General features: G+C 44.6%; 1 protein-coding gene across 1 annotated transcript in view; it reads right to left on the reverse strand.

Annotated features, from left to right (window-relative positions):
- Positions 1-27841, reverse strand: part of PPP2R1A (protein phosphatase 2 scaffold subunit Aalpha) — a 2558186-nt gene that overhangs the window by 2068880 nt on the left and 461465 nt on the right. Inside the window, exon 4 of the mRNA XM_044079364.1 lies at positions 14439-14671. Coding sequence (XP_043935299.1) covers positions 14439-14671 — 233 coding nt within the window. The remainder of the gene's footprint in view (positions 1-14438; positions 14672-27841) is intronic.

Here is a 27841-nt window from a genome sequence, read left to right on the forward strand (position 1 = left end):
CACGGAGCACATCCAATTGTCCTTGCTCAGAAAGGGCAGAATGGACTGTAGCGTGACCATCTGGAATCTTGTTCTCTTTACAAACTTGTTTAGTTTGCTGAGATCTAATATTGGTCTCCAGTCCCCTGTCTTTTTCGGTACCAAAAAGAACCTTGAGTAGATTTCGGATCCTAGTTGGTCTGCTGGGACTGGCTGGATGGCTCTTTTTGCTAGCAGTTTTGATATTTCTGATACTGCTAGTTTCCTTAGACCGGGTGGAATGTCTGGAAGGGTTCCCTTTTGCTGAATTGGGGTTTGGATAAAGGGAATTTTGTAACCCTCGGATATGATCGACTGTACCCATTTGTCTTGAGTAAGGGAAAGCCAGGCTATTGGGTACAGCGACAATCTTCCCCCGACTGCCTCCGAAGGTGGACAATCGGGCAACATCTCAGGGATGCTGGAAGGGTTTGTCAGAGAGAGGCTCCCTGCTACCCTGGTTCTGCGGACCCCCACTGCCCCTAGGGCTGTGTCTGTTGTTGTTACCCCCTCTGCCTCTGGGGGTAAACTGACCTCTTGCGTCAGGCGTGACTCCTTGAGATTTGCGGAACCACATTTTCCCACCCTTCTGACCCTTAGGGTATGGTCTTGAAGGGGTGGAGAAACAGACTCCTATGGCAGAAAGAGTCTTGCCATCTTGTTCGCATCTGGTCAAGGTGTCTTTCACTTGAGGCCCGAACAAAGCCGAACCATCAAAAGGGGAATTTGTGAAGGATGCCTTGAAAGGGTCCGCGAAATTACACAGTCGCATCCAGGCGTGACGCCGTAAGGCCACTCCTGTGCCTGCGGCCCTACTCGCTCCATCGGCTGCATATGAAATTAGACGCATGGAGGAGTTAACAATCGAGTTCAGTGTTCCAAGCTGTGAGTTTATTTTATCCTGGGACCCAGCAGCTGATGGATCCTGTAAGACTTCTCCCAACTCTTTGAGAATATCTCTCTGAAGGCGGGTGAAGTGACACAAGTAATTCAGCGACCGCATGGCAAAGGTCGCTGAAGAAAACATCCGCCACTGCACCTATCCATGGTCCTAGAATCCTTATTAGGAGGATGGATAGGTACTGAAGGATCAGCTAGTTCCTTCTTGGTGGCTGCAGCACCACCATGGCATCCGCCGGTACACCTTTTGTTAGGAATTGCTTGTCAACTGGTGCTGTGATGAATTTAGATGGCCTCCGAGGGGTGGGTTCCACGAATCTGGGCCGACCACGCCTTCCGAGCCACTACTTCCATAAGGGGGTCGAAAGGCGGAGACACCCAGGAGGTCGAGGGTCGAGAACCAAACGCCTCCAGGTACACCGACTCGTCCTCGGAAGGATTAAGGGAAGACCAGTTCCCCCTCTGCTTCAGGATTTCTAGGATGTCTGAGAAAGAGACATCCTCAGAGGGGGACTTTGGGGATCCCTCCGACTCATCCAAGTTGGTGTCAGATGTAATGGACTCAGGGGAGTCCACATGCTTCCTCTTACATGTCCTCTTACGTGCAGGCTCCGCTGACAGGTCAGGAGAAGCCTCGGAAGAGGAAGAAATTCCCAGTGGGGAAACCTGAAGCGTTGGATCTCTGGGTCCGGGAGCAAGAGAGTGGGAAGAGACATCAGCAGGCACTGTAGTGGGAGGAGCTGATGGAGCTGACCGTTGACTATGCCCTGGGGCTAGTACGCTCCTCATCACCTCGAAGGCTCCCCTATCAGAAAGGCCAGAAGGCCCCCACTCCGAAGAGGTAGGAACCCCAGGCCGCACCAACAGGGAAGGCTCCGAGGCCGATGTCGGGGCCGAGCTCACCAGCGCTGACGCTCCGAGAGGGAGAGCGGGGTCGGACAATGGTCCGATGCCACTCGCCCCCTCAGAGATGACGAGAGAGATCAGGCGCCCGGATCCGTCCAATGAAGGTATCAAGGAGGAGATCGGAGCGGAAGACGAAGGAGCCGAAGGGGGAGGTATCGGCTCCGACGCCACAACAGTCACGGCTCCGAACTCTGAGGGAGAGTCGAAGGAGGAAAATTAGGTGGAGTTGTAATAGCTACCGTCTGATGAGACGGGCTAGAGATCATCTGGGCCAATGCCTGAGACTTTAACAGTCTACTTACCACTCTCTCAAGGTCGTGATCTGAAAGTCTGGACGACTGAGAAGATCGGCTCCGATGGCTCCGCTCCGAGAGGAGGGGAGACCTCAGAGCCGAATGGATGGAATCCAATGAAGGGGATCTTGACCTCTTCTTAGATGAAGCCAACGGAGTCGAGGACACGTCGGCTCCAGCCGGAGCCGACAGTGAAAGCATGGACTCAGAGGTATCGGCACCGAGTGGTGCCGAGAACGGAACCTGTGACTCAAAGGGATCGGCTCCGGCCGGAGCCGATCTAGGCACAGACAAGGAGCTAGCAGCCGAAGGCTTAGTACTTGGAGCCGACGGTTTTGCTGGTTTCGAGGGCCTCCCCGACGCAGACTTAGTTGGGGAGCCCTCGGGCTTTAACAAGCCCCTCAGTATAAGTTTGTTCCTGTGCTCCTGCAGGACTCTTGGACTGAATGCGTGACATACTGAACAAGAGTCCTGCAGGTGCAGGGGTCCCAGGCAGTAAACACAAGAAGTGTGACCGTCTGTCAGAGACATTTTCTGACAGCACGAGTCCACTTCTTAAAGCCTGAGACCTTAGTTTCCTTTGGTTCCTTCGACATAACAGTGTCGAGGGTTCACAAAGGTAAGAGAAAAACACACACACACTCTCAAAAAACTACAAATTAACAATAAAAATGTTAATAGGGATACTGACACACCCAAACACTCCACAGGATCCCTAAGAAAAATTAGGAAAGGGGCAGGCTTAAGGCCTAACCTAAGAGTGAAGGGGGAGGGATATAAGGGATAAAAAGGGAAGGTATAAAACAGTAAAGAGTTAAAGGTAGTTGCTAACTATTGAAAAGAAATAACTAGGTGAAAAATTAACTCAAAAGGGGACTGAACACTATATATATAAAGACTTACCAGGAGCCGGTAAAAAAACGCACCTCGCAAGCGAAAGCGGCAAACGAGATCTGGGGAGTTATCGACTAGCATCATGGGATATAGGGTTGCCTCGAGCCGGTAAAATAAGCTCTCGAGCTTTAGTAAGTGGCCGAGTCGGAGCCGAGGATCGCCTCCGAACCCATCCAGCAAGAATGAAGGCGAGATTGACAACTTAACATATTGATTTAACTGTGTTGCAGGAATATTAACTGAACTGGAAGTTAGTCAGTGCTTGCTGAATTTTATTATTTGCTAGTAATTGCAGGTGTGGGGTAGCCACATTCTTTGATTTCCTGTCCTTGCTTATTTAAGTGGTACAGTGTGAAATATTTTCTGCTTAAAAACCTCAGCTTTGGCCGGCTAAGAACTAGCTGTATTCAACTGGACCTATAAGAGAATTTAAGTACCTTTATCTGCACTTTTTCAAAAAATACAGTATTTAAATTGATTTAACTGTGTTGCAGGAATATTAACTGAACTGGAAGTTAGTCAGTGCTTGCTGAATTTTATTATTTGCTAGTAATTGCAGGTGTGGGGGTAGCCACATTCTCTGATTTCCTGTCCTTGCTTATTTAAGTGGTACAGTGTGAAATATTTTCTGCTTAAAAACCTCAGCTTTGGCCGGCTAAGAACTAGCTGTATTCAACTGGACGTATAAGAGAATTTAAGTACCTTTATCTGCACTTTTTTCAAAAATACAGTATTTAAATTGATTTAACTGTGTTGCAGGAATATTAACTGAACTGGTAGTTAGTCAGTGCTTGCTGAATTTTATTATTTGCTAGTAATTGCAGGTGTGGGGGTAGCCACATGCTTTGATTTCCTGTCCTTGCCTATTTAAGTGGTACAGTGTAAAACATTTTCTGCTTAAAAACCTCACCTTTGGCCGGCTAATAACTAGCTGCATTCAACTGGACGTATAAGAGAATTTAAGTACCTTTATCTGCACTTTTTTCAAAAAATACACTATTTAAATTAATTTAACTGTGTTGCAGGAATATTAACTGAACTGGAAGTTTTGACTCTGCTCTTCAGTTAGTCCCACCCACCCTCTCTGTTTTTGTTTTGGTGTTAATCTTAGTGGCCTTGAAACTGCCCGAACCTTTTGTAAATTTGTGTTTGGATACTCCTTCTGGGCCCATCTAATTTGCTCACTCAACTGAGTGCAGTGAGATCATACTCTGATTTCAGGCACTCCTACTGTGTACAAAGAGAGCATCTGGGAAACAGAAAAAAAAAATAAGCTTGTTTCCTGCCTTTCCTGTTAAGTGGTATAGACTATTTGTAGGCTTCTGAGCCCCCCAAGCCCTTCTGTGTTGGAGGGAAGCCTTCTAGCTTAGTTTTTTTTTTCTTAGAACTAGCCAGTTTTCTAGTTTCAGCACTCAAATCTGTTTCTTTGATCTCGGCACTTGTTCAGAACTCATTGTAAGCACTACATAAGCTGCAAATTACTACAGCACTCAACTTTCCTCACTTGTCTAGTGGAAAGCAGTTTTTAGTACTTAATAAATAAGCACTTATCCAGGCATGTCTAAGGGTCAGCTCCCAGTGATTTCTCCTGTCTACCTGATGAATCTGGGCATCTTGGGGCAATGCAGCAATTGCCTCATATACACAGACAACCCTCTCCTCCTACCACCCAACATTACAACCTGTGAGAGATGCACTTATATAGCCAAACTGGAAGCAAAGCTCTCTTCACCCAAGACTGGACTAGACAGTCAAGAGGAGAAGGTAAACACTTGCACCGCACAACACTCATCACATAGTCCCTCAAAACCTACACCACCAAAACACACACATAGAAACACAAAACACACACCTACATTCGCGGAGGCTCTCAATAAAAACCTGCCCAAGCATCAGGGACATCCAAAGCATAAACGCAAGCAAACTCCACCCCCAACACAACCCAAATGACACACAGCCCACAAACTCAGTGTGCCACTCAACCACAGCCCATAAGGCATAACAACGTACCCAACACTCTAGTCATAGGTGACTCTATAGTCAGGCACACTGATGTTCCACTCACTAGACTAAACAAGGAGAAAGTTACTGTCAGCTGCCTGTCAGGTGCCAGGATCCGCCACATAACGCATGCACACAGGTCACTCCACAATAAGTACAAATATGACACTGTCATTGTCCATGTTGGTGTGAATGACCTGAGACGTACCTCCCTGGACTACATGAAAAGAGACATGGAGGCGCTCTCCGATCTTGTATCCCAGGCAGGTATGACCCTAACCCTGAGTAGCATCCTGCCATCACCCAGAATGATATCACAGTACAAGGACAAAATGATTGACTTCAACAATTGGCTAAGCTTCTGGTGTCATTCTAAGGGGATCCAGTATTTGTCTGCCTGGTACGACATGATTGACAGTCCACGATGCTTTGCCAGAGATGGCCTGCACCTGTCACCCTTAGGATTCCGGATACTGGCTAAGACTCTTGCAACCCCTATAGTGCCTTTTTTAGGCAAGGTTCAAATGACAAATTCACCACCGTAACAGGTACAAGCAAGCAAAATCTGAGGGTAATGCTACTCAATGCTGGAAGTCTAAACCTCAAAATGCACTCACTCGAGGCACTCCTTAAAATGGAGAACATTAACATCTGTGCAGTGACAGAGACCTGGTTCAAAGCTCCAGAGAGCACCCCTGCATTACCAGGCTTCAATTCATACCACACCTTTTGGCCACCTAACCCAGAAAGAAGCACTAAAGGCAGAGGCGTGTCCATATTCATTAAGGATATCCACACCTCCAGGCTAGCTGCACAGCATAATGCGTCCGAGATTATCCAAGTGCAACTAACTCTGGGCAAGAACGCAATCCAAATTGTAGCTTGCTACAGACCCCCCACCATGCCCCAGGATTCACACTCCTCATTTCTTGATACACTGGAAAGTATTAAGGTACAACCCAACACCCTAATAATGGGCAATTTCAACTACCCCACCATTAACTGGGAAAACTACTGATGTACCAACTCTTTTGCTCAACGTTTTCTAGAATTCATAAATTCCAACGCCTTGGATCAACCTATTCACACCCCCACCAGGGGCAGCAATATGATAGACCTGGTCATTACCAACATGGGAAACCGGTGTTCCACAACAGAGGTCAATTCCTCGTTGGTCAGATCCGACCACAAGCTAATCAGCCTAGACATCCACATCCCACCCCCAGCCCCAATTAGGGAAACCATCGTAAAAAACTTCTCAAAAGCCAACTTCACACTTCTTAAGACAGAAGTGGCAAACTTCATGACACCCATGCAGACGGACAATAGAGGTATGACTGCCGAATCCTACACAAATGCACTTTATAAGCACTTACACGAGTGTATGGATCATGCTATCCCTAACAGAACCAAGATGTTATCCTCCAAAAAAAGGAAGCCAATCTGGTGGACCTCTGCCATAAACAAACTCTACAACAGGAGAAAGAAACTGTTGCAAAAAAAGAGTAAAATCCCATGACTGGAGGAACTCCCTGGTCAACCTCAGTAAGAAGCTGAGATCCCTCATAAAATCCCCCAAAGCTAGTTATGAAAACAAAATTGCCACTGACTCTAAAGACAACCACAAAGCATTCTATAGCTATGTCAAGAATCTAAATGGGAACACTCAGATCTGCTCTGAGTTACAGCATAATGGCACTAACTATACAGAACCAACTGATATTGCCAACATCCTAGCAGATAGGTTCAGTGCTAACTTTACCCCCCTCTCACCCCCTAGAGGGCCCATCTCTATACCTGAAGAATGCAAAGTTCCTATAATCACGGCTGCACAGGTAAAAAACACACTCTCCAAAGCCAAGAACACAGCATCCATGGGACCTGACAATATCCCAGGCTGCGTTCTACACGAACTACAGAATGCACTGGCACCCTACCCAAGTACCATGTTCAATCATAGCCTCACCTCAGGCTTTGTACCCACTGAATGGCGCACCGCGACAGTTATCTCACTCCACAAAGGGGGAGCCACGACGGACCCCGGGAACTACCGCCCCATTAGCCTGACGAGCCTGGTCTGCAAGGCCATGGAACGTATCATCATGGAACTCATAAACAAAGACATTGGTAATCTCCAAACTCTGGACCCTACTCAGTTTGGATTTGTAAAAGGCAGATCATGTCTCCTAAACCTGATTGACTTCTTTGAAGCAGTCACCAAAGCCATAGATGAGGGTAAAATGGTTCACACAGCTTATCTAGATCTCGCCAAGGCTTTCGACACCATCCCCCACTCTGGAATTATAGATAAGCTCACTAAACTAGGTATAAATCCCTATGTCACAAGATGGGTTGCCAAATGGCTCACGGACAGAACCCACACTGTGAAAGTAGCGGATTCCAAATACATCAGACCAGTGACAAGTGGAGTACCACAGAGTTCAGTCCTGGGTCCTCTCCTGTTTGGTATCTACTTCTCTGAAGTGCAAGCCAACACAGAAGGTCTTTGGCTAACAAAGTTTGCAGATGACTACAAACTAGGAGCCATAATTGAAACTCCTAACGATGTGGACAAACTACAAAAGAGCCTCAATGAGACAGATGCCTGGTGTCAAAGCCATGGCCTGAAGCTCAATGCCAAAATGTGTATTGTCATCCCCTTTGGTAAAAACTCTGTACCCATGAACTACCACATAGCTGGTAGTCTACTTAATGCCGAAATTGTGATAAGAGACCTTGGGACACAGGTGGACAGTAGTCTCTCCTTTGACAATCACATCACCACAGTGGTCAGGAAATCCTTCTACGTGGCTCATCTCATCACAAAAGGTTTCTCATCCAGAAAAAAAGAGGTCATTGTTCCCCTCTACTCATCACTCATTAGACCCATTATAGAGTACAACGCCCCTTTTGGTATGTACCTCACAAGACATCTACAACAACAGGAAAGACCACAGAAATACCTCACAAAGAGGATTACTGGCCTCAAACATATGCCCTATGCAGACCGTCCCAAAAAACTACAGCTTTACTCCATCGCATATCACCTACTCAGGAGCGATCTCTGCCTAACATACAAAGCTACGTCAAACCCAGAGCTGTTGGACATGCTCCACTTAAAGAAATCCCAATCCCTCCGAGCTACACGCTCTAGGGACCTTAACCTTGTCACCACAATAAACAGAACATGCTGGAGGGATAGATTCCTGTCCCAGAGACTTCCCATACTCTGGAACAGACTACCTATCTATGTCAAACAGAGCTCCTCATTAGCACTCTTCAAGAAAAATCTTGATGATTGGATGGGAAATGGGAAATTCACCCCGGGGATCACTTCTGTGGCTCTGCTCGACAGGGGCACAGGAAAATAATTTTCTTGGGTGGCGAAAGCCAAAGTACATTTTTTGGTTAGGCTTGTATGGGCCCTAGGGCAGATAGCCTAGTACCTACCTATGAACCTATGAACCCGTGCCATCTGCTTCAGATTCAAAACCCACAGGACAGTGTATTTAGGATGAATAATCCAGGACCACAGACTCTGAGACAGAAGAAAGTTCTTCCTCAGAGGAGGACTCCCTCTTTCTTTTACGAGACTAGAAGAAAAATGGAGAAGCAGCAAAATGTGAGTCCTGCAAAGTCATAAGGGCTTTAATAAGCCCTTGAGAAAAGATGAACCACTTCTTCTTAGGGTCTCCAAGGGAAACAGACAAAATTATTGGAGATGAAATGCATTTTCTCACTCCTTTTCTTGGGAGTTTCACCTGAGCCATCTTCTCAGACTAACAGTTGTGCGATTCCCCCACTACCCTCAGAGAATTTGTTTGAGTTCTCTATATGTGGCCAAATCAACTATATGATCAAGTCAGTTTGGATGTGCTGGACCTCTGCAACTTACCAGTCTCCCAAGAAGTCTTGGGTATGATACTCGGACTTTACAAGAGATTGTATGACAGCTAATGAAAATTCTCAACAAAAATGTCTGACTGCAACTGACTAAAAGCACCAGACTTTTCTGGTAATGCGGTCTTCCCTTTTAACTGTTTCCTTTTTTTACATGCTGAAGGGGACAATGAAGCAGATGACTCAGGGAAACATCCGAGCCCAAGTCAAAGCTTAAAGTTGCGTGTTCTCAATATAAAGTGTAAAAGAACTAAGATGACTACAAATGGTCTTTGTTCTATCATGTGTCAGTCATTTGTAGCAATCCCTATAATTATGCTCAGAGCCTATGCAAGAGAGACACTGAGAATATATGTTCTTATAACAGATATGTCAGCCACAGTGGCACCTTTCCATCTTTACTGAAACGAGAAGAATAGTTTTCTACAATTTTTTAAAAGATAGAAGAAGTGTCCCCAGTAGGCCTCCAATTTCTTGTTGTCCAAGTAGCTTTGAAGAAATGCACCTTTCTCCTCAAATGTCTTTTGATTAAACCCTCAGACAGACATTACACTTCTGGATGTTGTGCTCTCGGGTCAAGACAAAGTGCTATAAAAAAGAGAATACAAAGGATATTGTCCAAAATGGAACTTATCTGTGCACCAGAAGGGTTGGGACGATGGCTTAATGGCTAAGGTGTTTGCCTTACAAACACAAGGTGCACGGTTTGAGTCTCACAAGGGATAACTAGCTATGCTTAAAATGGCTCACAAGGGCAGTTAGCCTAGTACTAAACTATGAACCTATGAACCTATCTGCTGTTATGAGTAAGTGCAACTTACACAAACTACAGTACTGTTCCAAAAGTCCTTACCTGCAACAGCAGATGTTTGAATTTCACTCTGTCAGTGGCATACAAGTTCTGCCCCTGCACAAACTCATACAATGGCTGCTTTCCAAGCTCAGAATTTGCTCCTCTGACTGTGTGTGACCCCTGTACATGTCAGTCAGTTATTCAGGCTTTTAGTGCTAAGCAGAACAAACCAAGAATGACTAGAAGCAAGAATTGCCTGAAACTAACCAATATGCAGCCATAAAACACCAATGCAATAACTAAAATCAACCAACAACCCAATAGGGTTGGATATCATCGAACTGTATAAAAAATAAGGGGAATGGTGGGAGGGTGCTGCCACTGTGGCAGTGTGACATTTGAACATCTACTGTTACAGGTAAGTAGGGCTTAAGCAACCATAGTATGTTCATCAGTCACAATGCCTCAGTTGCATACAGAAAGATTTCCCAAGGCTTACCCTACCTGAGAGGAGGAAGAATAAGGATCCAGGAGCCCCTGGAGAACAGAATTCGCAAAGTATGCTCTGGAAATTTTGAAAGAATCCAGTTTTTGGTGGTCTGTAGAGGTATAAACAGGGAACCAAGTTGCTGCCTCTAGAATGCTTCAGGAGTCCACTCCTGTCCAATACTGCACTAAAGAGGATAAGACTCTGGTGAAATCTGGTTTAACCTTGCCTAGAAAAGATCTACCATGGTGAGAGTAACAAAAAACAATAGCAGTGGATAACCAATGAGCAATCATTTGTTAGAAACAGGCTGACCTTTCTTAGCCCCAAAACAGGAAATAAAGAGCTAGTCAGCATTCCTGAAGGGCTTACTTCTTTGAAGGTAGCGCCTGAGCTGTCTGTGCACATTCAGGGTATGCAGAATCTTCTTGCCCTTGTTTTTAAGTTCCAGAAAGAAAACTAATAAACTGAAGATTTGATTTAGGATAAATTCAGAAACAACATCTGGCATGAAAGAAGGATCACTGCATAAAAACACCCTTCTGGCAAATCAGATAAGGTTGGTCCACCATGACAGCTTGCAGCTCACTCACCTTGTAGATGTCACAGCAATAAGCAAAACAATCTGGCAAGCAATGAACTTCAAATCAGACTGGAAAGAAGGTTCAAAAGGAGATAAGATCAATTTTACAATAACAAAGTTGAGATCCAGGCAGGAGGAGGAGGAATTTACTTTTGAGGGGGTCTTAAGTGCAACACCAATTTCATACAAACTGTCTGACCACAGAAAGATGAAAGACTGGGATCCATGGGGTGATGAGATAAGATGGCCACAAGATGCACCCTGACAGATGCATAAAGTAAACCATCACTAAGTAGCTCATATAATATTTATTTCAAAAATAGAGGGGACTAAATCATACCAGGCCGTCAGATTTCAGTTTGGCACTACATAGAAAACCTCTTCCTCTTGTAACATAAGATTTTCTAGTTGCAGGTTTTCTTGCCTCCTTAAATACCTGCTGCATATCATCATGGAACAAGTACCTAAATGTATGACAATAGAATCATCCAAACTGTCAAAAGCAATTGCTCTAAGTTGGGGTACACCAGCCACACATGACACTGTGTGAGGATGCTTAGGGTAACTGCCCTAGATAAGGTCTATTAAAGGCAGAACCAATGTTGTCTGGGCCAAAAAGGTCGCCACAATGATCTTTGACAATTCTTTCTGAAACTAAGAAGAAAAAAGAATTCCAATGTATGGTACCCACAAAAAACAAAACATATATCAAAAGCACACTGGAGTAAGGAGAAAAAACAACTCAAAGGTAATTTTAAGCGTAGTCACTTTAATACAGCCGTTTTTTTGTCCACAAAAGACTTCATCAGAAATACAATGTTTAAATTTCTCTCACTATTTAAATATAAACTAATTATGTTGTAGAAATAATTATCTAAGTTAATCGATTAGAAAATGAACAACCAGCTTAAAACAAAAACAAGTGCATACATTTTTTATTCTTCTCATCCTTAACAGTGATTTTTAACCTTTTATCTTTAAGAAAGCATTTGATGTTAATATCATCATTCAGTCCTCGAAGTTCATCCACTTTCGGCTTTAATTGCCACAAGGTTTCCTTTTTTTCTAAGTGATTCCTATAATCACCACTTAATGTTTTCAAGTACTTTGTTCCAAAACAAAAAATAAAAATTTCTTAAAATTAGTACTACGAATAATGTGTTTGCAAAGACCATTGTTAATATCTTTTTTTCTTATAGAATAAAGATGATCTTGAATTTGTTTGCTTAGTGTCCAAGTTGTCATCCCAGTGTATAAAGTTTCACAGTTTAAACAGACACTAAGATAAACACCACCACCTCTGAACTTGTTAAAGCACTTAAACAGCTCTACTTCTCATCTGCATAAGGATCATCCAACTGTAATCCATTTGGTTCACAGCAGTGTACATTCTGTAACCAAGTTCTACTGTTGTTCACAAATTGTGCTTGGTGTTTTACAAGCTTTCTAAGCATCAGGCCTACGCACTGACTACTGAATGAATCCCATTTACAACATACTTCTATGTACAATTTTCTTTTTAATTAAATACTGTATAATAAAAAAGACAGTTATTATCTTATTAAAATTTAAGATGCAAGTATTCCACTACCCCTGAAGTTAAAAACAAAATTTATAAGCATAATACAGCTGACAGAGTGAGTATCATTACCTATGAAACTCACTAAAATACAAAATTATTCTGGAAACACATCAACTTATCAATAGAAAGCAAGAATGTCCAAACGTCATCACTATTAGGAACATAAACATTTGGAAAATAGTGAGCAAAGGATTAAAATGAAAAACAGGACTAGATGAACCAAGGAAATAGTACTCAAAATCTGTAGCATAAATTGTGGAAAAGTAATACTGGGCCTAACACCAATGTGCTAGTGATGTGGTGTAGATGAATAAATTCCTGACTCTGTCCCAGGTGAACAGGCTTTGATTAGTATCTCAGGAATCTGAGGAACTGGAAGGGAAGGATTGTAGTGAACATCCTAAGAGGGGAGGGATGGGTGTGGGCATGGAACACACTAGCATGGCAAATTTCCCTGGTAAAAGCAGAACTTTAGCTGTAAAGATGCTATTGAGAGTGGCAAAGCATTCTGCTAAAGGCAGCTCCTTTCAGAAATGAGGTGCAGATTAGCCTTGATGCCTACTGCATGTCCAACCTTTGGAGAGGTCATATGCATGTTAACAGGGGTTGGAAAGTAGTAAGCAAAACAAAAAAATAAAACCTTCCAGGCAGCAGTATGATTTTGCACCATGGTCCGCCAACTCCTCACCAGACCTACACATAGGTCAGGTATAGCTTGGGGAGGCTAAGGTAGGTCTGTTACACCCAGTAAATAAGGAGAGGAACTGGTGGTGGCCAAGGGTCAGCTGTCGGGAGCAACAAAAGTTTAAAACATAATGGACTGCTAAACAAAGCCTGTTTTCAGATATCAGTCAACAGCAATATCAACAGGCCCTGCTGGTATTTCACCCTTGAATAAGGCTGCAGCTTGCTATAGCAGCTAAGCAAACTGAGCAAATGACCAGCAAAGTAACACCTCTGACTCATAAGAAATGCAATTAAGTTATCTGTTCAAATTACAAGCAAGGATCCATCCAAACATCAAGAGTAAAGTCATTAATTTATTTTTTCTTACTACCCTAATTATAACTTGCTTGTAAATTATTAAGTACACTATTCTTACTTTTGATTTTGCTTCAAGCGCCACTCTCACTTCACTGTTAAAATGAACACAGTACTCTTGCAAAACTCCTAATACCATCTACCATAGAAACAAAAATAATTTGAACATTGCATTACATTTTTTAGCAGACTGTGTCAGCATACTCCTTACTGTGCAATTCTAATATAAACTGTCTCTCTGTTATTGTAATACATTACCAAATGTGCTAGCTGTAATGCCTGAAAATGATCGTGGACCAGTGCACCTAACTGGTTATCAAATTTTAACAAAAAATTAATACTTATGTTCGCACATACCTACATATATACATAGATATATATATATATATATATATATATATATATATATATAGATATATATATATAGATATATAGATATATATATATATATATGTACATAGACACACATACAAACATATATAAACATTCCACTATCCATTTAACTAATTCTGCATTAAGCCTATCCCAGCATTCTATGGGTACTAGGAGACAAAAGTATGGACTACTCTGGAAGATCACCAAGTCACCTATGGCATGTTACTGGGATGTGACAGAAAGCTATACCACCTATCAAAAAAACATACAGACGTAGGGATGCTGGCTAGACTCTAAAACATTACAGCACAGAATGAAACTGTAAAACCAAGTACTGTGACATAATAACACCACTGAGTCAGCAGTCATTAAAATATTTAATACTGCGAAAACTTAAAACGACAAGCTAAGAACATAAAATCTGATTTTAAAAACTAAAAGCTAAGAATATAAAAATGTATTTTATTACATAAGTAGCCTTTGTAGATAACACCACACAACATTGTTTTTATATGCAACTGAGCAAACACTACACTTGCATATGCAAAACTGCCTCAAAACCACTCCTCATAGCCCTTCCGCATTTAGTGCATTAGAATAATCAAAAACAGGCTGTGCACTCTGTGATACATGTTCTACATGGAACTGTTTAGTAGATTACTCACTGTCGGAGTTCAGCTTTGACAGAGGTGGACAGTCTGGGATAACAGACGCTAAAGAGACCACAAGCAGAGGTCCGTGAGGTAAACCAGTCACCACTGGCCAATCGTTTCACCAATGGTACAAAATGTGCTTCTAGACCAGCAGGAGAGTGTTCATCGGAAATAGCTCGCAGAGATTCCACAGCTTTATCTCGAACAACAGTCTCTTCAACTGTTGCCAAACTTTCCAATGGGGGCTGTTAGAGCAAAGACATTAAAAATGTGACATCTGATGAAATGCTAGAAATACATGCACAGTAATTCACAAACTCCCTTCTTGAATATAAAATAATATGTACATCTCTGCATTTGCAAGCACTCCTAGAACTAACTATACACATATACTTATGTATTTAACACACACATGCGCATATATCTACATACAATATACATAAGTTTAGTATACACAAAAATGCCATATAATCGTAGCTCTTGAAAATACATGACACAAATTTCATGAAAGTGTAAACAGTAGATATTCAAATCATCACTGTTATAGTACCCATAGATGTAAGTGGTTGTATCCTGCCAAGTGTATAACAGCCGGCCAAGCATCCAAAGCTTCGGGGCAACTTCCACACACCCAAACTGTCTATCATCCTGAAGTGAGCAGACTAAAAGACAGAGTTGGGTGCAAGGCCCCTCAGAGCTTTCCTGCCAACAGAGGCAGGGAGGCTGAGTCCTGATTGGAAAATGCGAGAACAACAAAAAATAAATAACCACACCCTGGCATAAACAACACACTAAAATACATGGGAGATGGAGGGAGGAAATGGCTATTGAGCAGCGATCATTTAAAAATCTACTTACACAATGTACTAACTGTACTATGTTCGTCATATTGAGCACTGCTGCAGTAGCCTTAGGTATATATAGGTAGACTACCCTAGCTTACTACATTTGGCAAATGAAAGAAGAGTCCAGGAGCCCATAGAGAATGGTCCTTGCAAAGTCAGATCTAGACCTAGAGAAGAAATCAAGCTTATAGTGCTTTGTTAAAGTATGTACAGAGGACCAAGTTGCAGCTTCTAAAATACTTCTAGAATCCATCCATTTCCAAAAAGCCATAGATGAATCCAAGCCTCTGGTGGAGTAGGCGTTGACCCTGCTAAGAATAATTTTGTTGTGGCGAGTATAACAAAAAGGTTACAGCTTTAGACAACTATTTGGAATTGGTCTGTTATGACACAGATTAAGAAGTTATGTACCTACCATAACGTTCCATGTTAGTTGTCTTCTCTCGCCTTCTTTCTTGCTGGATGGGTTCGGAGCCGATCCTCGGCTCCGACTCGGCCACTTACTAAAGCTCGAGAGCTTATTTTACCGGCTCGAGGCAAACCTATATCCCATGATGCTAGGCGATAACTACCCAGATCTCGTTTGGAAGCTGAAAAATCTAGCATAGGCCAATAAAACAAAATCCTACAACTGGAAGGAGGAGGAAGAGGGATAAAACCCCTCAAAGATCATTATCTACACTATATATATCCTAGGACACCTAGATGGTGAACAAGGGAATATAAGGACCCTTCAAGGAAGGGAAGATCTTCTCGGTCTGTCCAGGCTAGGGGGATGGTGGGGGCAAGAAAGAAGGAGAGAAGACAACTAACATGGAACGTTATGGTAGGTACATAACTTCTCAATGTTAAGTTGTCAATCTCGCCTTCATTCTTGCTGGATGGGACTGCATCCCTAGCACCTTCACCCTGGGTGGCTCATTAGAACAGACTCTTAAGAATGGTGGAACCAAATGTTGCTCTGTCCCTGGAGGCCATGTCCAATTTGTAATGTGAAACAAAGGTATGAGGAGAGGCCCATGTGGCTGCCGCACAGATAGTGTCTATTGGTAGTCTAGCTTGAAAAGCTGTAGATGTAGCTAGTGCTCTAGTTGAATGGGCTTTTGGCTTAGAAGTCAATTCCCTGCCTTTGAGTTGATAAAAAGATGTAATCACAGAAGACAGCCACCTAGATAGGGTCACCTTAGAAACAGGAAGGCCTTTCTTATTTTCTGCCTATGATAAAAACAGTTGATCAGCCTTCCTTATTTGTTTAGTTCTATCCAAATAGTATCGGAGCTGGCGGTGAACATCTAGATAATGTAGCTTTTGCTCCGGTCTATTAGTATAGTTTGGGAAAAAAACTGGGAGATCAATTGATTGATTTAAATTTGTCTGCGAAGCCACCTTGGGTAAGAAGGATGGATTAGTCCTTAGAGAAACTCTGTCTTTATGGAAAATTAAGTAGGGAGGACGAATGCAGAGGGCATGAAGCTCAGATACTCTCCTAGCAGAAGTAATGGCGACTAGGAAGAGTGTCTTCCAGGAAAGAAATTTCAATGAACAGGAGACCGCAGGTTCAAAGGGGGGAAGAATCAAGGATGTTAAGACTAAATTAAGATCCCACTGAGGTGGAGGGTCTTTGATCGGAGGCTTAAGTAAATATACACCTTTAAGGAAAGCTTTGCAAAGCTTATTGGACATGATGTTGTGGTCCGATAAGCCTGTATGAAAATTTGATATGGCTGCCAACTGAACCTTTACTGTAGAGGCAGAAGACCCTGAATGAAAAATTTTGGCTAGGAAGTCTAAGACCGAATGAATTGGGGCAGTAAAGGGATCTATATTCCTTGCCTTTGCCCAGAAGGAGAAACGTTTCCATTTACTAGTGTAAATCCTTCTGGTGGAAGATTTAAGGGAAGCTACTATGATATCCCGGACGGGATTAGAAATCATAGGAAGCCTGGCTAAGGACGGAAGTGGAGCAACCAAGCAGTGAGGTTGAGAGAATGTAGGGATTGGTGCAGCTGCCCCGACTGATGGGTCAACAGATCTGGAGCTGGGTCCAGATGCCAAGGCTGTACCAAGAGATAACGATGTAGGAACGGAAACCATATCTGTCGAGGCCAATAAGGGGCAATGAGAATCAACTTGGCTCTCAAGGCGGCTGCTTTCTGAATTACTTGTGGGATTAGAGGAAAGGGTGGAAAGGCATAGAGAAGTCCCCGAGGCCAATCTTGGACTTGAGCGTCTCTGAGGGGATGGCCTGGAAGGGGGAAGAGGGTGAAGAAGTCGGGGCATTTGCTGTTTTGGGGTGTAGCAAAAAGATCGCAGCAAGGAAGGCCCCACTTCTGAAAAATCTCTTCCGCCACAGATTGTTTGAGAGACCACTCGTGTGGCATGAGTATAGCTCTGCTCAACCTGTCCGCTATGATGTTAAACTTCCCGGGGATATGCGTTGCTATCAGCAACCGCGGAGAGGAGATTGCCCACTGCCAAAGTCTGAGTGCCTCTCGACATAGGGGATAGGACTTGGTTCCGCCTTGCTTGTTGATATACCACACTACGGACATATTGTCCATTTGGATTGCAATAGTTCCTAGGGGAAGAGAGTCGTGGAGGGCTTGCAACGTTAAAAGCACTGCTCTCATCTCTAGGACATTTATGTGCAGGTGGCGTTCGAAAGGTTGCCAAGTGCCATGGACCATCCTGCCCTGAAAATGCCCCCCCCCCGATCAGGGAGGTGTCCGATGTCACCGTGGCGACCGAGGGAGGAGGAACAAAGGGTCTGCCTTGATGGACTTGAGGGGACAATATCCATCAGGACAGATGACTTTTGCAAGTTGGAGTTATCATGATCTTGTGGTGCATGGGGAGTTGCTGAAAAGACCATTGGGCGAAAAGCATCCACTGTAGAAGACGCATGTAAAAACGTGCAAGGGGAAGAAGTGTTATGGCGGCCGCCATAAGACCCAATACTTTCAGGACATACCTGGCCTGAATTTTGTCACTCTGAAGAAGAACATGGACATGGTTTTGAATATCTAAGACCCTTTGATCTGTTAACTTTGCTGAAAGTTGTACGGTGTTCAAGTTGGTGCCTACAAAGGTAATAGACTGACAAGGTGACAAGGCAGACTTTTCGAAATTTATAGAGATTCCTAGCCCTCTGCAAATGTGAATGGTGTAAGCTCTGGCTTGGAGAAGTTGATGCCTGGTGGTGGCGGTGAGGAGCCAGTCGTCTAGATATGGAAACACCTGGAATCCTTGCCGTCTCAGGTGAGCCGTAACCGCTGCCATACATTTGGTGAACACTCTGGGGGCTGTAGTGAGACCAAAGGGCAGGGCTCTGAATTGGTAGTGACTGGTCCCCAGCCGAAAGCGGAGAAACCTTCTGGAGCACCTGTGAATTTTGATGTGATAGTACGCATCCTGAAGGTCCACGGAGCACATCCAATTACCCTTGCCCAGAAAGGGTAGAATGGACTGTAGCGTGATCATCCGGAATCTTGTTCTCTTTACAAACTTGTTTAGTTTGCTGAGATCTAATATTGGTATCCAGTCCACTGTCTTTTTCGGTACCAAAAAGAACCTTGAGTAGATTCCGGATCCTAGTTGGTCTGCTGGGATTGGCTGGATGGCTCTTTTTGCTAGCAGTTTTGATATCTCTGATACTGCTAGTTCCCTTAGACCGGGAGGAACATCCGGAAGGGTTCCCTTTTGCTGAATTGGGGTTTGGATAAAGGGAATTTTGTAACCCTCGGATATGATCGACTGCACCCATTTGTCTTGAGTAAGGGAAAGCCAGGCTATTAGGGAAACAGCGACAATCTTCCCCCGACTGCCTCCGAAGGTGGACAATCGGGCAACATCTCAGGGATGCTGGAAGGGTTTGTCAGAGAGAGGCTCCCTGCTACCCTGGTTCTGAGGACCCCCACTGCCCCTAGGGCGTCTGTTGTTGTTACCCCCTCTGCCTCTGGGGGTAAACTGACCTCTTGCGTCAGGCGTGACTCCTTGAGATTTGCGGAACCACATTTTCCCACCCTTCTGACCCTTAGGGTATGGTCTTGAAGGGGTGGAGAAACTGACTCCTATGGCAGAAAGAGTCTTGCCATCTTGTTCGCATCTGGTCAAGGTGTCTTTCACTTGAGGTCCGAACAAAGCCGAATTATCAAAAGGGGAATTTGTGAAGGACGCCTTGAAAGGGTCCGCGAAATTACACAGCCACATCCAGGCATGACGCCTTAAGGCCACTCCTGTGCCCGCGGCCCTACTCGCTCCATCGGCTGCATATGAAATTAGATGCATGGAGGAGTTAACAATCGAGTTCAGGGTTCCAAGCTGTGAGTTTATTTTATCCTGGGACCCAGCAGCTGATGGATCCTGTAAGACTTCTCCCAGCTCTTTGGAAATATCTCTCTGAAGGCAGGTGAAGTGACACAAGTAATTCAGCGACCACATGGCAAAGGTCGCTGAAGAAAACATCCGCTTACCGTACCTATCCATGGTCCTAGAATCCTTATTAGGAGGATGGATAGGTACTGAAGGATCAGCTAGTTCCTTCTTGGTGGCTGCAGCCACCACCATGGCATCTACTGGTACACCTTTTGTTAGGAATTGTTTGTCAACTGGTGCTGTGATGAATTTAGATGGCCTCTGAGGGGTGGGTACCACCGAATCCGGTGCCGACCACGCCTTCCGAGCCACTACTTCCATAAGGGGGTCGAAAGGCGGAGACACCCAGGAGGTGGAGGGTCGAGAACCAAACGCCTCCAGGTACACCGACTCGTCCTCAGAAGGATTAAGGGAAGACCAGTTCCCCCTCTGCTTCAGGATTTCTAGGATGTCTGAGAAAGAGACATCCTCAGAGGGGGACTTTGGGGATCCCTCAGACTCATCCAAGTCGGTGTTAGATGTAATGGACTCAGAGGTGTCCACATGCTTCCTCTTACATGTCCTCTTACGCGGAGGCTCCGCTGACAGGTCAGGAGAAGCCTCGGAAGAGGAAGAAATTCCCAGTGGGGAAACCTGAGGCGTTGGATCTCTGGGTCCGGGAGCAAGAGAGTGGGAAGAGACATCAGCAGGTACTGTAGTGGGAAGAGCTGATGGAGCTGACCGTTGACTATGCCCTGGGGCTAGTACACTCCTCATCACCTCGAAGGCTCCCCTATCAGAAAGGCCAGAGGGCCCCCGCTCCGAAGAGGTAGGAACCCCAGGTCGCACTGACAGGGAAGGCTCCGAGGCCGATGTCGGGGCCGAGCTCACCAGCGCCGATGCTCTGAGAGGGAGAAAGTACAGTTATGTACACTTACCATAAATGTAGATGTTCGAGTGTCTTCACTGTTGCAGTTATGACTGTAGGGTTCTCCCCTGCCGGCAGGCAGTCCTCGGTCGGCCAGAAAGTACAGTTTTGTACCTACCATAAATGTAGATGTTCGAGTGCTAATACAGCTGCAGTCATAACAGATGGGGTTATCCTGCCATCAGGCGGGTCCTCGGTCGGCCGAATTCCAAAGTCTAGGTCCGGCGTCGGTTGTCGTCGCTTCTTACCTGACGTCAGTGCGGCAGGGGTATAAAAGAACCAGCCGACGCCATTTTCTTCAGTTTTTCTTGCCCCAGATGTCAGGTGCCCCCAGAAAGAAGGCAAAACATAAACTTATGCAATAATGCAATGTAATATAATCAAAGAACAGTGGTTTGCAAGCAAATACACCATAAAAGAATACCCCAATCAGGTTGTATGAGGAGGTGTTTGTCATAAGGCCTGCCCTAAGAGGGGATGGAGGGAGGGAAACCTGGACTGCAGCTGTATTAGCACTCGAACATCTACATTTATGGTAGGTACAAAACTGTACTATGTTCATCGTGCATACAGCTGCAGTCATAACAGATGGGTAGAATCCCAAAGCTAAAAAGGGGTGGCAGGCACTAAGTGGAACTAGGAGGAGCAAGGATGCCCTGCAAGACTGCTGTGGCAAAGCTCGCTCTAGATTTAGAGTATAGTGGAAGGTGATAGTGCTTGGAGAAAGTGTGCACAGAACTCCAAGTGGCTGCTTCCAAAATATCCTTGGTAGGAACCCCCCTGAGGAAAGCTGTAAAGGTAGCTGTGGCCCTTGTGGAGTGAGATCTGATGCTTGTAGGTACAGTTTTTCCATGAAATGAGTAACAAAAGTGTATGCAGTGGGCTATCCATTTTGAGATTGTCTGTTTGGAAATAGCCTTTCCTTGAGCACCTGTAGCATAGGACACAAAGAGTTGCTCTGATTTCCTGAATGGCCTTGTCCTGTCCAAATAATAACGAAGTTGTCTGTGAATGTCCAAGGAATGCAGTAGTCTTTCTCCTTTGTTTTGTGGGTTAGGATAAAAGGTAGGTAAGTGGATAGTCTGATTCAAGGCTACACTGGATACTACCTTTGGCATAAAGGAAGGATTGGTTCGTAAGGAAACTCTGCCCTGATGGAAAATGATGAAAGGTTGCACAGCCATGAGGGCTTGTAGTTCTGAAACCCTGCCTGCTGAGGTGATAGCCAGAAGGAAGGCTGTTTTCCATGACAAATATTGCAGTTCTGTTGAAGCAGCTGGCTCAAATGGAGGCAGCGTCAGTTTTTCTAAAATGAAGTTGAGGTCCCAAGCAGGTACTGGTGGTTTCCTTGGGGGTTTTATATTCTTAGCCCCTCTGAGGAACTGTCTTAAGAGAGGATGAGAGAATAAAGGAGGATCAGTGTTGTATTGTGCAGAAATGGCTGAAGCATGGATCTTGATGGAGGAGAAGGAAAGTCCACTGTTTAACATCTCAGCTAGGTACTGTAATATTTGAGGTAAATTTAGTACCCAAGGATTCTGGCCCTTTTTCTGATTCCAGGCACAAAAACGTTTCCATTTGGCGGAGTAGGCTTTTCTAGTAGAAGGTCTTCTGGCCTCCAAGATGACATCCTGCACCTCCTTGGAGAGGAGAGTCTGTTGGGACATCAAGGAATCCTCCATGCGGCTAGATTGAGGGTTTTCAGCTGACTGTGAAGAGTTTTGAAGTTGTGCTGGGTCAACAGAAGAGGCACTAGAAGCAGGATCCATGGTGGGGAATGCGTCAGGCTCCTCAGGAGTGGATACCAGTGTTGTCTTGGCCAGTCTGGAGCAATGAGAATCGTCTTTGGCCTCTCTGCTCTGGTTTTTAATAGAACTTTGGGCAGCAGAGGAAGAGGTGGAAAGGCATAGACTGTCAATGTTGTCCAATTGAAAGAAAGTGCGTCCACTTTCCAGGCCTGTGGATGATAGGTCCTTGAGCAAAATTTTTTCAGTTGGTAATTTCTGTGGGTAGCAAAGAGATCTATGTCTGGCCGTCCCCATGCCTGAATTATCTTTGCGAAAACTTGAGGATGCAACTTCCATTCGTGTGGATCTGTCATATTTCTGCTTAGGTTGTCTGCCAGCGTGTTTTCCTTCCCTGGCAGGAATTGTGCTTGAAGTTGGATTTGCAATTCCAGAGCCGTGTTCCAAAGGGGCATGGCTAGTCTGCACAGAGGGTATGAATGAGTTCCTCCCCGTTTGTTTATGTACCACATCACTGTGGTGTTGTCTGTCCTTATCAATAGCTGGCCTGGATGCAGTAGGTCTTTGAAGGCCATAATAGCATTTTGTACTGCTAGCATTTCCTTTTGATTGATGTGTAGGTGCTTCCCTTTTTGGGACCATTTGCCCTGAATGCACTGATCTGCCATGTGCGCCCCCCAGGCATAGTCCGAGGCATCTGTTGTCATGATTTGATTTGCTTGAGGCATGCACAAGTGGAGACCTATGTTTCTTTGGCATGCTTGAGCCCACCACAGAAATTCCTTTTGAAGACATGGAATGAGTGGTATAATTGTTTCCAAACTGTGGCTGTGTTGAGACCATAAGTTTTTTAGGTACCAATGAAGTTTCCTCATATGCAGCTTTGCACATGGGATCAGCAGGATGCAAGATGCCATGAATCCCAGAGCCTGCAGGACTTTCCTTGCAGTCAGCCTGGTGAAGGGTGCCATTTTTCTGAAGTATTGAGATAATTGCCCTTGCTTCTCTGGCGTGAGGTAGGCCATCTGGGTGTTTGTATTCAAGCTGGCACCCAGGAAAATTATTGCTTGAGAGGGTATTAGTTTTGATTTCTTTTTGTTGACTGTGTATCCCAGAAAGTTCAACAATTTTATTACAAACGCCAGGTGTTTCAGAAGTATGTGCTTGCTGTCCGCTTGGATCAGACAGTCGTCCAGATATGGGTATATTTGTATCCCTTGACGTCTGCAGAAGGCAATTACTGATGCCAGGCATTTTGTAAACACTCTGGGCGCAGTAGATAAGCCAAAGGGCAATGCAGAGAACTGATAATGGGTTGAACCTGCAAGAAATCTGAGGTATCTTCTGCAATCTTGTCTGATAGGGACATGCAGGTATGCCTCCTTGAGGTCCAATGTTACCAGCCAAGACTCCTTGCCCAGCATGGGAAGAAGCTGCTGTAATGTGAGCATCTTGAATTTTGGTATGAGTAAATATGTGTTTAGGATGGATAGGTCCAAAATAGGTCTCCAATCTTTGTCCTTCCTTGGTACCAGGAATAGTCTGGAAAAAAAACCTTGACCTTGTTCTTTTGCAGGTACCTCTTGAATAGCTTACATGTCCATGAGAGCTGAAATTTGTTTTTTTGCCTCTGCCCTTTGATTTTGTGGCAGGTTTGGCATGCCTCTCATTTGTGGAAGGGTGTGAAAGTGGAATCTGTAGCCTCTGTCTATAATGTCCAGGATCCATTTGTCTTTTGTGACAATATGCCAATTTTTTGAAAATAATGCCAGTTTTCCGCCTAAAGGTGCTGCCATTAAAGCTTTGCTTGGCATGCAAAGGGGAAAGTCATTGTGTCTGCTTTCTGAATGACTGTGATCTATCCTCTCCACCTCTTGGTGTAGGTGCTTGCCATTGTCTGGCTCTAAATGATCCTTGAGATTGCCCTCTACGCCTCGGTCGTCTGTATCTACCTCTTTGAGGTCTGTCCGTGGCTGGAAAGGACCAATTTTTTGAAGGCCAGTTTCTGCTGAAACGTGGAGGTTGTACCTGTAGGAAATCTTTCACTGTTTGCATTGATCTTGCCTTTTCCTCCATTTTCTTTAGTACCTCCTCAGCTTTAACACCAAACAATACATCTTTTTGAAGAGGTGCATCTAGTAATTTAGCTTTGACATGATCTGGTAAGGTTTGCTCTTTGAGCCAAGCATGTCTACGTATGACAGACCCTGTAACAGCAGCTCTACAAGAGGCCTCTAAAGCATCAAAACCACATTGTAAGGTATGTTTACCAACTTGCTCTGCACTATGCATCAAATCCTGCAACTCCTTTAAGTCTGGTTGTTCAGGTTGTGCCATTTTGCTTTTCAACTGAGATAACAAAAACTGTTGATACTTTAACATATGGAACTGACAGTTTAAAGCCCTCATGGTTAAAGTGGCGGAGGTGTATACCTTTTTCCCCCACCTTTCTACAGCTCTGGAATCTCTCTCTGAAGGTAATGGGTTTTTGGCAGTAGAGGCCTTAATTCCCTTGGGACCCTGTGAAATAGTTTCTGGGTCAGCAGCATGGCTTTTGTATAGGAATTGGTGTGAATCAGGAACCCGGTAGTACCTGTCAGGTTTAACAGGAGCTGGAGGTAAAGAATCTGGGTTGAGGCTGGCTTCTGTGTACACATCATCTAAAATATCCAAGACAAGAGGGAAAGCCAGAGGCCTGTGCTGAGGAAGCAAGAGAAAATCCCTGAGCCTTTTATTGGAATCTGAGTAATTTTGGCCTTCCCAGTGAAAGTGTTCCCTCAAGGTATGTAAGGTTTCCCCAAAAGAATAGTCCTCAGGGGGGGAGACCGAGGGAATGGACTCCTCAGCATCAGAATCTTCAAAAGGGGAATATGAATATTCCTGGTCCTCAGAATGTTCTGAGGTAATAGAGGCTTGGTCTGAGGAAGGGGAGTCTTCCTCCAATCTGGGCCTTTTGTCCGAGGGGGGTTGAGAACCCCTGATAAGAGTAATCAAATCCTCAGCCATTTTGAGCATCTGTTTTTTAGGCACGGGGCCTTGAGAGGGGCTCTGTGGAGCTTGTCTTTTAGTTTTCATGGCTGCTTTAGATTTTGTGAAAGCCTTAATGGAAAAAGAGGAAGGCCTGAAGACACCTTGAGAGGTGGCAGGTCTGTCTAAACTCTGAGTTTCCCCGCCAAGAGTGGCGTCGGTATCTGTAGTCGGAGTGGGGGCAGAGGAGCCTGCGACCTCGGGCACAGAAGACACCGCTAAAGAAGCGTCATCGGTACTCAGGGGCTGCGTAGGCGCCTTGCTGAGAACCAGAGTACCTGTAGCCAGCTTTAGCGTGGTGTCGGTAGAAGTCGTATGTTGGTCCTTATCTTTGCGTCTTTTACTCAAAACTGTAGTCGGAGTATCCGACGACATAATGTAATTAAATTTTTTTACCAAAATAGTGTTGGGCGAACTCCGCCTGACGCTTAATAGTGCGTTTGTTGAATCTAGCACAAAAACGACAGGCCGAGTCGTCGTGGTCTGGGCCTAAGCAAGGAATGCAGAAGGAATGGAAATCCTTATGCGGTATTTGTTTCCCACATGAAATGCAATTATTAACTTTGTCTGACATCGGTATGAGGCAAGAAAAGTTTCCCCAACGGGGTACTTAGCTTTCAAGAAGACTTCGGCTGAAAAATTTTCGTAAATCTCAGGAGCTGGCCGACCAGCACTTGTGAACTGCTTCTGCTTCGGGCACCGCGCGGCAAGAAAGACTGGAGAAAATGGCGTCGGCTGGTTCTTTTATACCCCTGCCACACTGACGTCAGGGAAGAAGCGATGACAACCGACGCCGGACCTAGACTTTGGAATTCGGTCGACCGAGGACCCGCCTGACGGCAGGATAACCCCATCTGTTATGACTGCAGCTGTATGCACGATGAACATTCCCAAAGTCTGGGTCCGGCATCGGCTGTTCTACCATGCTCCCTGACGTCAGAGCGCCAGGAGTACAAAGCTGACAGCCAACGCCATGTTCTCCAGTTTTTCTTGCCCCAGATGTCAGGAGTCCCAAAATGAGAAAGGTCCCATATCCTTTGCAAATACACCTCAGAAGAATGGTGAAAAAAGGAACCACACAAAAGTAAAAAAAATAAGAGGGGACAGGAGGGAGGGAAACCCAGACTGCAACAGTGAAGACACTAGAACATCTACATTTATGGTAAGTGTACACAACTGTACTATGTTCATCGTGTTTCACTGTTGCAGTCATGACTGTAGGGTAGAATCCCAAAGCAGAATGAAAGGGAGGTGGTCATAAAGTAGAAGGGGCGGCTAAAAGGCCCTGCAAGACTGCAGAAGCAAAGCCTGCCCTAGACTTAGAGTAGAGAGGTAGATTGTAATGCTTTGAAAAAGTGTGCACTGAACTCCAAGTTGCAGCTTCCAAAATGTCTTTGGTAGGAACTCCCCTGAGGAAGGCAGCAGAAGTGGCAGCAGCTCTGGTGGAATGAGTCCGTATACTCCCTGGGATTTGCTTTCCATGGTGTGAATAACAAAATCTGATTCCATGAGCAATCCATTTAGAAATGGTCTGTTTTGAAATGGCTTTACCTTGGGAACTTGAAGCATAAGAAACAAACAATTGCTCTGATTTTCTGATGTCCTTGGTTCTGTCCAGGTAAAAACGTAGTTGTCTGTGTACATCCAAGGAATGTAAGATCCTTTCCCCTTTATTTTGAGAAGTGGGGAAAAAGTTGGCAAGTGGATAGTTTGATTTAAAGCCACTTTGGAAACCACCTTAGGCATGAATGTAGGATTAGTCCTCAAAGACACTCTGTCTTGATGAAAAATAATATAAGGTTCCACAGCCATAAGAGCTTGCAACTCTGAAACTCTCCTGGCAGAGGTCAGGGCTAACAGGATGGCTGTTTTCCAAGATAAAAACTTGATGTCAGAAGAGGCAGCAGGCTCAAAAGGAAGTAAGGTGAGCTTTTCCAAAACATAGTTGAGATCCCAAGCAGGAATGGGAGGAGATCTAGGAGGTCTTAAGTTCTTAGCTCCTCTGAGAAACTGTCTCATGAGCTGGTGGGAAAAGAGTGAAGGGTCTGTATTATAATGAGCGGAAATAGCACAGGCATGTATCTTAATGGAAGAGAAAGAGAGACCCTTATGTAAGAGATCTGTCCGGTAAAGTAAAATCAAAGGAATGTTAGGAAGAAGAGGATCAGAATCCTGAGCCTGCATCCAGGAACAAAATCTTTTCCATTTTCCTGCATAAGATTTTCTAGTGCTAGGACGTCTGGCTTCTAAATTGACATCCATAACCTGCTTGGGTAGGAGAGAAGGAATCAAAGACCCTGGATTAACCAGGCCACCAGGCTGAGAGTTCTGACATGGGAGTGTAGAACCTGTCCCTGATGTTGGGACAGAAGGTTCGGAGTCTGTGGTAAGACCCAAGGGGGCTCCAGACATAGGTTTTTCAGAGTAGGGTACCAAAACTGTCAAGGCCAATTTGGGGCCAGCAAGATTATCATCTTGGGCTTGTCCTGCTTGATCTTTAATAAAACCCGTGGAAGA

The sequence above is a fragment of the Protopterus annectens genome, chromosome 8.part0, assembly GCF_019279795.1.
Source record: "Protopterus annectens isolate FY-2018-M chromosome 8.part0, PAN1.0, whole genome shotgun sequence".
Lineage (NCBI taxonomy): Eukaryota > Metazoa > Chordata > Ceratodontiformes > Protopteridae > Protopterus > Protopterus annectens.